This window comes from Meleagris gallopavo, chromosome 1, assembly GCF_905368555.1.
Source record: "Meleagris gallopavo chromosome 1, MGAL_WU_HG_1.1, whole genome shotgun sequence".
Lineage (NCBI taxonomy): Eukaryota > Metazoa > Chordata > Aves > Galliformes > Phasianidae > Meleagris > Meleagris gallopavo.
In genome coordinates, this window is record NC_139404.1 from 142,931,654 (window position 1) to 142,945,671 (window position 14,018).

The 14,018-nt window shown below is 39.9% G+C and overlaps 1 protein-coding gene across 13 annotated transcripts in view; it reads right to left on the reverse strand.

The window, feature by feature from the left end:
- MBNL2 (muscleblind like splicing regulator 2) overlaps positions 1 to 14,018 on the reverse strand; it is a 105,907-nt gene that overhangs the window by 26,315 nt on the left and 65,574 nt on the right. For all 13 annotated transcript variants that reach the window (XM_085215623.1, XM_085215620.1, XM_085215624.1 and 10 more), the window contains 2 exons: positions 4,119 to 4,283; positions 278 to 478 (listed from right to left, as the gene is read on the reverse strand). In XM_085215623.1, coding sequence (XP_085071749.1) covers positions 278 to 478; positions 4,119 to 4,283 — 366 coding nt within the window. The remainder of the gene's footprint in view (positions 1 to 277; positions 479 to 4,118; positions 4,284 to 14,018) is intronic.

Sequence of the window (14,018 nt, forward strand, 5' to 3'; positions counted from 1 at the left end):
CTTTTACCGAACTGTAAACCTGAGGGACATTTGAAGAGACAAGGAAAGATGAAACTTCATGCTGATTTCTACGTATTAAACTTGAGTAAACTACCTTCAAAATAAGTGTTTAATTACTATTGGCTGCAAGCATAGGAATTCTGTCTAATTATGATGCCTGTACTTTTAGCAACTATATTTTAAGCACAGTTTCTAAAATAATGGAGTTTTTCCTCCAGGAGCCTTCCTACAGTGTATCAGAGAACTGCATTTCTAGTCATGGTTGTTTCTACAATACCTCCAGTTTATCAGTCCTAAGGAGTTTCTGAGTAGCAGTAGAACCGGGGACTGAAACCGGTGGGCTTCCAGGAACAATGACGGGTGGCGTGGGCAGGATCTCAGTCGGGACTAAGCCAACTCCTGGTGTTACTGGCGTCAGGTAAGGAGCAAAGCTAATAGCCGTGTTCGTTCCTATTGTGGGACCCACTGGAAATGTGGGCTGCAAAATGAAAACACAGACCAAGATGAAAAAAATCTTAATCAAGTGCTTATTAGATGTCTTTTGCATGTTCTCCCTGATGCCAATTCGTTTTCTTAATCAAAAAATTTCAAGCAGTTGCCAAAATACAGAGCATATTCTCTTCTTTTAATCATGTGACACATTCCAGCTGCATACTAGGAACCACACACTTTGTAGCTCTGCTATTGCAAAAGAGGCTGCCAATGCAAAGGGAATCCTACTGCGAACCTGAATCTCTGTGGAGGTCCAGCTTATACTGCAGATTTATTTACACATCTAAAAGAAGAAATAACATAGACTTTATTGCTTTTTCTCAATACCTGCATTCTTTGGGAGAACAGGCTATTTTTCAAAGTACCAGATTTCATAGGTGAAGCATTATTAACTATATTAAAGCCATATTTCTAATAAGACTATAACTAATGAGCGCTTTGGCTCAACTTCCATCTGTTTGCATGCTATATTTTGCCACCTCCTGCAATTATATGTTGCTATAACTCACACATTTAAAAGCCTCACCTTTTAGAATGTTTGTGTGCCCAGCTGTCACCAGTGGCAAGCAGAATAAATATTATAATCTTCAATGGACATAATATTTAGAAAAGGATTACTCAGGCTTAGCTTGAGTTCATCTTACAAAAAAGGTCGATTGGAAGAAATGATATGGTTTTAAAAATCTGTTTCATACCTTCCTAGAAAAAGTCAGTGAAGTCATGACCAGAAGAAAGAGCACTTGTGCGATGCTAAAATCCAGCCCTACCACAGTAGAATAGTGGTTTTGTTATTACCAGCTCCAGTGGGGATGGAAGCAGAACATAGCCATGGTCTGACCACGGTCATAACTGGAACTGAAAAGTAATTTAGTTCTGCAGAGCTGATGTTTACTCCAGAGTGAAGCTATAATTATAAATAATTACGATTATAAATGAAAAATTCAGACAAAACAGGACAATTCTGAGATTTGCTCTGTCACAAATTAAGTTCTTGAATAAGACAGCAGCAAGAAACGAACCCTGCAATGACAGAACACCGTAGAAAACCTTACTGAGATTTAAAAATGGTTAATGAAAAAGGAAATTTTTTCCCATTGAGGTGACTTGCATGGCCTGTGCTGGAGAAGAGAAGCTAGCAAGAAACATTATGTGGAAAATAAATAAGAGAAGTCAAGAAGCTATGATTATTTTCAGTGGGGTTTTTGTTTGTTCCTCTCCCCCTTTTCTTTCTGTTCTTTTTTGTAGGTGTTTGGAACCAATTACTAAATTATACATAAGTTTGAGTTAGATGCTTAAGGCAGCACACTAGCCAGTTCCAACTGTACTTCCAACTGTATGGAAATGGCATCTAGGTAGGTTGCTCCAACTCTAATGCCTCCTATTTCTTTCCATGGCAACTACAGCAGATACAAAGATCATAATAACACTGTTTGATAGAGCAAATTCTCAGCCACAAAACACTCTTTTTCAACACAGTCACTACAACTAGCTGTGCATTTTCACCAGCAATGAACAAGAGCCTTCATGCCATACTTGTCAAAATCTGCACCAGTGGAGGTGACCCACTGTTGCCTCTGCTGAAATGCACCACCCACCACCTCACTGTGCTCACATCCACTGATTGATCTCTGGAAACATTCACCAAGTGCCAACAAGTAAGTCAGTGAGTGTCATTTTTTTCCACATGGAGGAATTCAGTGACACCCCTTTGCTTCACATGCACTTCCATGTCAGATGCCATTCTGTCAGACTGTCTCTCTGCTGCCATCTGTCACATGGCAACAAAATATAATGGGATATTGGTGTGAAGGTTTAAACTCTATTGCCATACCATCCCAACCACCATCTGCCTCAGACATCTTGGACCTACAGAATAAAACAGGAGGCATTACTTTTAAAGTTGCCCTCATATTTGACCTGCAGAGTTACAAGTGAATAATACTCTTTTTTTTTTTTTCAGACCAAAACTGCTCAATATCAAATACCACTGTCTATGAACTAAATTCTTTACAGCATTATAATGAAGATACATACAAAAAAACATTTCAACTATTTCGTGGACAACGTGTGTCATGTTTAATAGAAATACCATCTTTGTATCAGATACGATTTTAAGAATAAATCTTCATGTCAAATGACTTGTATGGAATTTTCTTCTACTTTTTATCCATTTGGTCAAGGCTGAGTCATCTTCATTTGGCAATTTACGTGAGACTGAAAAATAAAACTCCCCACTTTTATCACAGCCGTCAGTACAGAAGGCATTATGTCAATGAAAATATAAAGTTCAAGTGATGAAATGAGTGAGCAGAAAAAAACATGATTTTACCACTTCAATTTTCCATTATAATACCAAGAAGTGGAATCATTTTATTATTTCGTGAAAGAAAAAAAAAGAAATAGTGAAAACTTAAGCAGTATAAAATCAGGAAATAGCAAAACATATTCTGACAAAATACCCAAATATATCTTACGCTCATACTGAAAGCTGATAAACATGTACTGAGCCTCAGGGACTCCTGACCCCCAGTTTTTGCACACGTGTCCCACCTTACAGCAGATACATCAAGCATAAAATCACTTTTGGAAAATTAATCTGGAGTGAGCTATGTGGCCAAATACAGATTCTTCACCTGAGATGTTTATAGTTATCCCCTTTGACAGTCTATGGAAAGACAACAGCAATTAAAAGAAACTGAACCATACAATCTGAATACCAATATCTGAAACAAGTCAAGCAAATGGTAATTAAAAGTGCCTATTCCTTCTGATAAACTATAAATGGACCTAGGAAGCCCAGTGTGGAAGTTGATGCCAATGCTCCAGATGCCTCAAGTTAGAGGAATTAATCTCACTCCTGTGCTTTGCATAGGTGTTTCAACTGAGAAAACATCATTAGCTACCAAATGTCTCTTTCAGACTACTTGTCTAGTCATGCTTTGCAAGTCTGGTACAACAAGGAGCTGAACTGCAAAGGCAACCCAGAGCAATTGATCATTCTCACGTATATCCCAAAGACACTGCTCATGTCTGCAAGATTCTAGTTTTATGTCACCTTCTGGATTTCAAGTGTGTTAACGTAAGACAAAATGCTGAGTTTGCAAGTAGACACATCATCAACTCTCTGCCTGTGTTATTCTGAGACACTTCAGATTTCAGGAGAGAAAGAAATCACTACCCAGAATAACATCACTTCTTTTTCCACAGGACTAAATATTGTTTGAAGCCACTCAAACTCACAGACTGCTGAGAGGGGAACTTTGTAGTCCTACTCAAATAACTAACTAAGAAATTATTATACAGCTTTTTGCCTCCAGAAGTATCACGGGTAAAACCCTTGTGAATCTAGACAAAACTTAACAAGAACTGAATGAGGAAAAAAAAAAGAAAGAGGGAGAAAAAAATGCGAGTCTGGGATAAAAAAGAAATATCAAATCTCCAGCAACAGTCTTTCATCTTTTACAATGCAAATATAGAAGAAGGCATTTCTAGCACCTCAGTAGGGTTCCCTAAGTCAACACATGAGGTTTATTTTTATTAAGACTACTTTAGACACCTTTTGCAGGTCAATATAGTCTTCTATCTTAACATACTTACCGGCAACACCATCAGAGAAATATACTTACCACTGGCTGTAGCGGGGTTCCTGGAAACATGAACTGCATTTGCTGTGCAAGCATAGCTGCTGCAGTTTTTTGTTGGATTAAGTTGTTCCTGCCATTGATTTCCAGTTGAGTTTTTAAATGCGTTGGTGGGTGAAGGTACTTGCAATTCTCCCTTGTACAACGACCCTGGAAAAAGAAGTCACACTAATTGGTCTGTTGCTTTTGATGATAGCTTAACATCTTGGGGCAAAATATTACACCATAAGCTAAGCAAGAACTAATGAAATGCGGGGTGTTTCCTGGGAATGGTGTAGCGGGCTGGGAGGAGCTGACAGCCTTGAGTTCTGCTTCAGCCCACTACATCTGACTGACTGTTACAGCTATTAGCCATGAACCAAGGAGAAAGGCTTTGAAAACAGTTGATGGCACTTTCATTGTTAAGTACAAATCACTGTGATACAATTAACAGTTTGAGTATTATCCAGGCTGCCTGAATTGCCTCTCTTGGATCTTGGCTAGGGTATCACGTTATCATTAATATACCATGCTTTTATAAATTACATCACAAATAACAACATTAAATATTCCTTACGAGAAATGCAGCTTTTAAGCACATTACATATAAAAGAACCAACCATGTGACAACTTTCTGCTTGTGTTCTCCTGCACGTTCATGCTGAATTACGGTTCCCTGCTTTCATGCCTCCTGTTTTTATTACATCAAGTACAACTTTGAAATATTTCCAGCTAAGTATAAAGGAACAGAAGTTGGCACTTCTGGAGCCAGGGGCTTTAAATAGAAGATCGTACTGACCACAGACGTACAGCAGACAGCCACCTTTGAGATGGCTTGTGTTGGAGAAGATGGACATGGAACACACCTCTACTGACCACGTGTCAAAATGTAGGCGGAGCAGCAGAAGAAGCTGATACATTCTCCCCAGAAAAGGAAACGATGGGGTGCATCAGGGCGGGAGGACATGCTAAGATCAGGGGCTCCTTAATGGCACGGCTCATAAACAGTCATAAAGTTTTAAGAGCTGTGAGCAGACGACCCAAAGTATTAGTCAAACTGGATCTGACACACTCAACTTGTTGAAGACAAGTTTCCAAATGGAGATCGTTTTTTTTTAAAAAGTGCTCTTTAAACCTTCTGTTCTCTGCTATGAATGTTTTAGAATTCTTAGCCAAAAGGAATATCCTCCTATAGCCACAGGAACATTTAGATCCCTGCAAGAGAACATTACACAGTACACATGTACTCTGACACTGTGTATGCACACACACTTTCCTACCAAACCACCAATATGCTTTGGATGTCCCAGAACATCAGTATTAGGAGTTCAAGAAAGCTACGACTGCAGAATGCAGACAGCCAAGCCTCAGTGCCAAGGAACATCTCTTGGCACTGTTTTAACATGCTGGTGTAGGTGAGGCCATTTTTAGTATGGTGTGCTCCTTCTTCTGACTTCTGCTGGTCACTGATTGTTGCTTTCAATCAAACACACAAAAGGAAAGTTACTTCGTCCGCAGGCTGAAGCAGAAATGGAATAGTCACATTTTGCCTTGGACACAGAAAAAGGTGTTTCCATTCATGGAGAAATAAGGCCATCGCCTTTCTCATGTTAAACAGGAGCACGTTTAACGCGGGCAATGAGCATCTGCTTTTTTGTTGGCTGATGAGGATTTCCTGATTAAGGCATTTTTAAAGGAGACCTATTTAATTTTAATCTAATTTGTATGTAAATGGTTCATACAGCAAATCTGAAAATGAAAACAGCAAAACAAAATCAAGTAACTCTATCTGATGGAAATACCTACCTATGCAAATGAAAGTGATCCTCAATTAAGGAGCATAAGTAACTCTCAACTAGAGTGGCTTTTGAAGTACCTCAGTTCTGAAAAGAGCCTAGAGCCAGCCCTCTGCTATTGCTTCCAAAAGCACACAGCTAGCTTATGCTAGCACTTCCAGTTCAGCAAAGCAGCCCACAATGCACAAAGGACTAGTTATTGCAGAAACTTTCCAAAATAATCCAAACACATAAAAATGTGCTCTATTCTCTGAAGTTATCCGTGTTTGTGCCTCATTTACTAGTTAGTGTTTTTTTGTTGGTTTTCTTTGAGCTCCTGGTTAGCAATGAACTTACTATAAAAGTTATGTGGTCCTGTCAGGCTGCTATAGAAAGCACTGTAAACAGATCGAGCCTTGTTAAAGTGAAATGACCCAAAATAAACCACAACTGAATGAGCACTGAAAATAGTGTGCAGATGAATCCAGTCCTAGCAACCCAAACCAAATGAATTCTGAGACCACTTTCATTTGTTGGACCTTCAGTGGTTGGGGAAAAATGCCTATAAGCGACTTTTCATTTCTTTGCTGATAAATGGTCCGTGTCCCTATGAACTGCTGATGGCAATAGCAGAACTGGGCTGATTCCCAACAACTGATCAATTAAAGAATAAAAATTCAAACTTGTGGCATCATCTCAATCAGATGTGACCTTGGGTTTTTTATTTACTGAAAAGGCAAAACCGAAGTCCAACGGAAGTGATAGCAGCAAATCAACCGAACAGCAGAGAGTGCTATATTATTCAACATGTTGGGTCTACAATAAAGGCCCATTTGGATTCTTGAAGAAAAAATACTACAGTAGCAGGCTATCTCAAAACAAATACAGAGGCAAAATTGATTGCTTTGGCTTTGGGATGCATTGGTATCAAGCCTCTGGAGCAAGGCTTGATTCACCACAGCTCTTAAAATCACAGTAGCACAGGTGCTGCCCCAGACTTGCTGGTGCACAGCAGCACAACCTCTGTTCAAATAACAGGGAAGGCAGCAGGGAAAATAATTGCTTAATACAACTTCTAATTTACTCCCACATATGAGTCAGAGTCCTGACACAGGGTGCAGACAGACTGGCTTGAAACTTAATCCCGAGAAACTCCTTCCACCAATGAAATGAAGGTTATCAAAATGCACATCACAAGCTGTTCACTTTCCATGTGATTTCTTTACCAAAACTCACTCTCAATGAGCTGTCTCCTTATCTGTAATTGAGAGTAATGATGAATGGAGACGAGATGAAGTTCCCAGCACTCCTTGCCCTGGAAGCCTGGCACTCTGACCTCCCATTTCTCTTGCTTTGTTCTCTACAGCTGGTCTAGCCTAAAGCACTGGGCCATATTTCAGGCAGGTAATGGAAAATTTTAGCAGAAACACTGCTTTTTCTACAGCTGATTATCCAGATTGGGGACGTGCTGTGGCTTGCACCTGGGGCGTGCCACAGGTTTCATTCCAGTAGGAGGTGGGAGGCAGAAGGAATGCATGCAATGATCTGGGAACTCAAATGATGCCCAGTACCCAGGTGCTGCAACAAGGAGCCCTGTTTCCTTGTGGGCAATGCTCTTGTGGACTGCTGACTAGCCTGGCATCAAAACCACTCCCTCTGTAAGCTGTATCACACCACTGAATTATGGTATAAATGAATAATTTCCCTACTAAGAGCAATAGGCAGTTTGCCTAAAACCAGTGGCACAAGACAGTTCAAAGACTGGAATGTTGAGCTGCTGGAGTGGGTCTATAGGAGATCCATAAAGATGATCAGAGGGCTGGAGCACCTCCCCTACGAGGACACGCTGAGAGAGCTGGGGCTCTTCAGCCTGGAGGAGAAGGCTCAAAGGAGACTTTACAGCAGCCTGAAGGGGCCTACAGGAAAGCTGGGGACGGACTTTTTAAAATGTCGTGTAGAACAGTTCAAGGGGAAATGGTTTTAAACTGGAAGAGGGTAGGTTTAGACTAGATATTGGGAAGAAATTATTTACTGTGAGGGTGGTGAGACACTGGAACAGGTTGCCCAGAAAGGCTGTGAATGCGCCCTCCCTGGAAGCATAATAATGAGTTAGTTTTTACTTATTAAAATTGTCTTTAATTTTCATAAAAATAAGATGTTTGATTTTTTTATCAAACAAACAAATAACAATAAAATAATGTTTCTTTTATCTTTTTTAAATTGAGGATCAACTAATTCATCCACAAGAATTTTGCTCATCTATCAAAGGCTGCTTTTAAGGCAGGAGTCAGCAGTACGTATTCTTAGTATGCTTATTGTAAAGTTCCAGTGGTAATTGGACCACCTAGTCCAACCCCTCTGCAACAAGCAGGGACACCTACAGTTAGATTGGGTTGCTCAGAGCCCCATCCAGCCTAACCTTGAAGGTCTCCAGGAACGGGGCATCCACCACCTCTCCAGGCAATCTGTTCACATCTAAATGCAGTACTCCAGGTGAGGCCTCACCAGCACAGAGTAGAGGGGCAGGATCACCTCCTTTGCTCTGTTGACCGCACTTCTTTTGATGCAGCCCATGATATGGTTGACTTTCTGGGCTGCGAGAGCACATTGCTGGCTCATGTCCAGCTTGCCATTTCACCAGCACCGCCAAATCCTTTTTGGCAGGGCTGTGCTCCAATCCTATATCCCCCAGCACTAATAAAATAAAACCAAGACCTTGCATTTGGTTTTATTTTAACCTCATGAGATTCACCAGAGTTCACTGCCTGAATGATTTTGCATACAAATACAAAGTCAGTGAAGGCAATCTATTGTCAATACTGGTGGGAACGAACAAGTGAGCCTCCCTTACCTCACACCACAACGTAATGTCTGAGTGAGACATCACGTTACATCCAGAAAACAGGCCATCTGATGAAGAGCAGGAAGAAAGAAGCCTTCTTCTTTGCTAAAGTCTGTCCTTCATTTCTATCCCCTTTCCCTGAGGTAGGCCCAGTTCCCAGATTCCTCCTGTACCTCATATCCCTCCCTCTCTCTTTCTCCTTCCCAGAGCACTCTCCCACTTCTCCTAACTATAGACCAGCAAACAAGTCACATAATAAATATAACTTGCTTAAGCTGTGTGTGTCCTCAACAGCCAGCCAAAATGTGCATGTGGTTGGCAGACCACACTCAGGAGTGGCTCAGTTCAGGCTGCAGCCTTTTCCTTAACTGGGCAGTGATTTGGATCTTTCTCTTCTACTCAGCGCTGATTTTTGCATAAATAGTAAGAATTTTTTTTTTTATTATCAAGCCATATGTCTTTGAGATGTCTTCTTTCAGCAAAATTGTCTGAAATTGGCTAGAGTGTTTAAAGCTATTATGTTGCAAGGTTGGTACTGACAAAAGTATGGATAGTGTAGTTTCACAAAATCTTTTACCTTAACAAAACAAGTTATTACTAAAAGACGCAGATAAAATCATATGATCTCTCAGGATTAAATATGCAATATTAAGAAGAAAATGACATTTATGGCTTTTAAGACATGAATAGTTTTAGAAGATATTTGAGTAACTGGTTCTACAAAGGCAAAAAGATTTGCTGGTCTCCGGCCAGACACCCAGAGAGCCCAACATTCTGCAGTCAGATAAACACCTGAAAAACCCCACCAAACATCAACGACACACCTGATGCTACAATTACCTCTCCAACTGTAAATATATATATATACATATGAATATATATATATATATATATTTGTAATTCTGTGTCAGACAGCTTCAGCAAACTTTGCACATGCTTGTAAAGATCAGATCACATTCTAATAAACCATATGCATTTGCAACTGTGGGCATGCTAGTCATCCAGATATCACCTGCTACATATTGATATTAGATACCTGAAGATATTACATGCTGTTCAGAGCTTGGCTGAGTAAGAGCTATCAGCAGCTTCTGTCTGGGACAGTGGCAGCACACAGCAAGAATAGCCACAGAGACAGCAATGTCAGCAGTCGTGGAGGTACTGAAGCCATAAATACTCTGGAAGAGTTTCTGATGACAGTTTCTTCTCCTTTGGGATTCTTTCTCAGCAGCCCCTTTGCAAATTCTGGTTGGGAATGAGTGTGATCTCTCACAATTAATTTAACAATTTCACCATTGCATACATAAGGAAATTCTCAACTCCAACAAGCTTAGGCTCCATAGGACTGACAAACAGACACAATCAATAGAAAGGCAATAACTTTGAGACACTTAAGCTTGCGTTCCTCTCCTGTTCACTCCAAAACATCCAGTTCAAATGTTATTTTTCAAATGCAGAAATACCAAAAAGGAAAAGCATAAAAAAGCAAACAGTGGCTGGACATTCATTGAGGTATGCAGAGAAGGCTGATTCCCCTTGTTCTACGGGACTTGCATTTACTTATTCCTCCTATTTATTTTTGTACACGAGCTCTGAAATGCCAACAGCTAATTAAACACTCAAAATCGAGGCCAAATACTAGATTTCAGTTAGGACTGGCATATAGCATTCCAATGTTGGGATTCAATTCTCCTTTACAGGTCTATCTGCTTCCTAAGTTCTCTGAGAAAGTAAAAAAGAAGAGACCTCAATAAAGTGTTTCTTTTTTATCTGCTGTGGATACTTAGCATCTCACACCATCTGTAAAACTATACATGACTGCAGAGTTAAGCACATATGCAAGGACTTAAGGGATTTAGTTAAGCCTTGGGAGAGACTAGTCATTGATTTTTAAAAATATATCTTATTACTTTATTTCTTCCTTAATGTATATAAAGAGGCTTCAAAGGGTTTTTGAATTTTGCATAATTTCATATAAGGAGTATGTTGACTTGCAAACATGCATGCATATGAAAACAGGATTCCTGTAGCCTAAGCAGAATTGTATCTAATTTTATTAAAAAAAAAAAAAAGAAATGGAGATCAATGTAAGATCTTGTATCTTGAAAATGAGAACTGAACTATTTGAGACAAAGAAAAAAAAGATAAAAGGGCCAAACAGTAATAGAAATATTAAGCTCTTAATGCAGAGTTCAAAGATCTGAAAATTCACTTCTTGCCAACACACCTTAGGACAAGAACAAGGAACATCTCATATATTTCACTTGAAATATTTCAGCTGTTGGATCTGTTTTTCCAAAAAAAAAAGAAAAAACCCTCAAAATTTTGTAGAGAAATTAATTCCTTATTTCTGAAGCGACCTCGCAAGTCCACCCACCAAAGTTAGTGAGTGTGCATACATATTTATATGCACCTACACATTTCTGTTTTAAGAAAAAGTAGAAGCAAATTCACCTTCCTGCTTTAAAGTAGGAAAGGAAAATGAATGCAAAAAAATTCTCAGGTGACTTGAGATTGATTTGGTTTCCAGCAAGCTAAGAAAACCCATTAGCTACTCTTCTAATTATTTCAACTATTTGCTAGAAACTAGAAACTGGTAGAGTAAAAATGATTTTTATTCATAATTTTAGAAAACAGAAGCTACCAGTAACATTACTTTATGCCTGTAACTGGCATTAAAAAAAAAAAATTTGAAGAAAAATGGAAGTCTTACAAAACGATGAGATGTCTAAATGATGTGAGAGTCTTAACATTAAAGGCTAAATAGGAGATATTTATTTAAATGGAAAAAGACAAAATGTTCTATTGGAGAGCACATTTGCAATGCACAAAGAGCTCTGAGTCTCTCAAGATGCTCTTTCAACCAAATGTGGAGAAGGATTGCTACAGCGAATGGTTTAATAATTTGCCTTGCAATATCAGGGGAAGCGTACTCGATATTAAATTGCTCAGATGTGTATGAAATTGCAAGTCATTTGACAAATATCCTTGAGATTAACAAATAAGACAAAGAAAATTCAAAGAAATAATAGTTTACACTAATACCAATTTATTTTATTTCTATGTTTATCGACTCAAACATAAATTGAGAATAATCAGGAAATAAAGTTTATTTCTTCTCCAATCTCATAGCCTCTTTTTTTTTTTTTTTTTTTCTCCTTCATTTTCACACTGGCACTCAAAATCTAAACCAGTTATTTTTACCTCAGCTTCATGCTTGGCTACCAGCATTGATGAATATATCACAAACAACTGTGGACAACCCTTGAAATACATCTTCACTCCAATGCACGTAGGCAATTTCCATGAAATAAAAGGCAGCCAACATGGAGCTAAGGGAAAATTCCTATGGAACTAACATAAAGGAAGCAGAGGGAAGGGTAACTTTGTTGAGTTACATTTCCCAAACCTATTACTTCCATTATACTAGCAGTGAGGCTCTCCACTGGATGTGAAGGTGCATTGTGCAGGGCTTTTAGGCATGATGCAGGCTGCTAAGGGATTCATAGGGCTGCAGGAACACAGAGCAGTGCCTTAGGTGCTCCAGCACCACTCATTCCATCAAGTCGAAGGGTCTGCAGATTCCTGCATGAATTACAGAAAATACGCCCATGGCCTTTACAGAGGCTTGGTATCTGCTGAGCTGAGAGCACTACACACACTGAACTGATGACTGGGCAGCTCCCAGTGCTCGTTACAAAGATCAACTGTTTTTAAGACAGAACAGAACTGTGTAAATCCTGGGTGGGACCGCATGGTAACTCAGGGCAACACGGATGTTTTGCTGGTAAACAACATACTTCACTACTGAGTGTAACTTGATTGGATTGAAAAAAGAAGATAAAAGCTGAAAATCTCAGTAAGAGGAATTTTTTTTCCACTTTTCTCACTATCTTAAGAGCAGACAAAAATAGCCACTGCAGAAGTAAAGCCAGTAAAGAAAGACAACTTGTGTGACTGCAGATCAGCTGACAAAAGAAAATGCAACAGCGGCATAGAGAAGAATAGTACAAACCACGCTGTGACAAAACAAGAGAATGAGCACAGCATGGTGCCATCCCTGACAGACCTCCTTCCTCACCTCCTTTACAACTCTTTAAAAGCCTTCAAGCAAATGTATGGTTTTAATATAAGCTTGCTCATATGACCAAGAGTGAGTTTAAACACTGAGTTGTGCTTCATGTGAGTGTGGAAACACCATTTGGCAGTGAAAATGTAGGCAAAAGTAATTGCAGTACTGGCAGTCTGTGCCCTGAGACACCTTATTATTCTCTCAGTGGCTGTGGAGGAAAGCTAGAATGTCCTCAGTGTTGATACAGCACACCTTCTGCAATTATCAGGATAGAAAAGAAAGAGTGAGCAGTCAGTAGTGAAGATAGGGCTTTGCCATCAGGATGCCTCAACAACGGTTCCCTCAACGGGACGGTTGGAATCTTAACATGCTTCAGAAGAAATAGAAATCAGTTACATAGCACCATAAAGGAGCAGGAGAGGCATCCTGGCAAAGTGGAGCTATCTGTGACCAGATAACAACAAAATGGAGGGAGAGTGCTGTAAAATCAAGCACCTTATTGGTGGTCAGCTAGTCACCCATCTAAAGGAAACATGAGGAGACACTGTGGTAGTTGCAGTGAATCACAACTTTGGAAAAGGCACATCCATGTGATTTCATAAGTGCCCAATGTGCCATGGTACTCTGCTACCACAATAAAGAGAAGGATGAACAAAATGTCATTGAAGCCAGCCATAGCCTTGGCCACAAAGGTCTCATAACACCCCTTTCTCAAACCAGGCATCTCCACCGGGTCCAGCAGAGTGAAGGATGAAACTGGTGACTGCTGCATGGCCAATGATCAGAGAATCAAAGTATCACAGAATTATAGAATGGACTGGATTAGAAGATACCTAAAAGATTATCTAGTTCCAATGTCCCTGCTGTGGGCAGGGCTGTCACTCACTAGATCAGACTGCCCAGGGCCCATCCAACCTAGCCTTGAGTGCTTACTCAAGTGGGGCAGCCACGGCTTTTCCGGGCAGCCTGTGCCAGCGCCTCACCACCCTCCCAGTAAAAAAAATTTCCTTCTAATGTCTAATCTAAATCTCTCCTCTTTTAGTTTAAAATTACATCCCCTTGTCCTGCCCTTGTAAAAAGTCAGTCTCTTTCCTGATTATAAGCTTCCTTCAAGTACCGGAAGGTCACAATGAGGTCTCCCTGCAGCCTTCTCCAGGCTGAGCAAGCCCAGCTTCCTCAAATTTTCCCATAAAAGAGGTGCTTCAGCCCTTTGATCA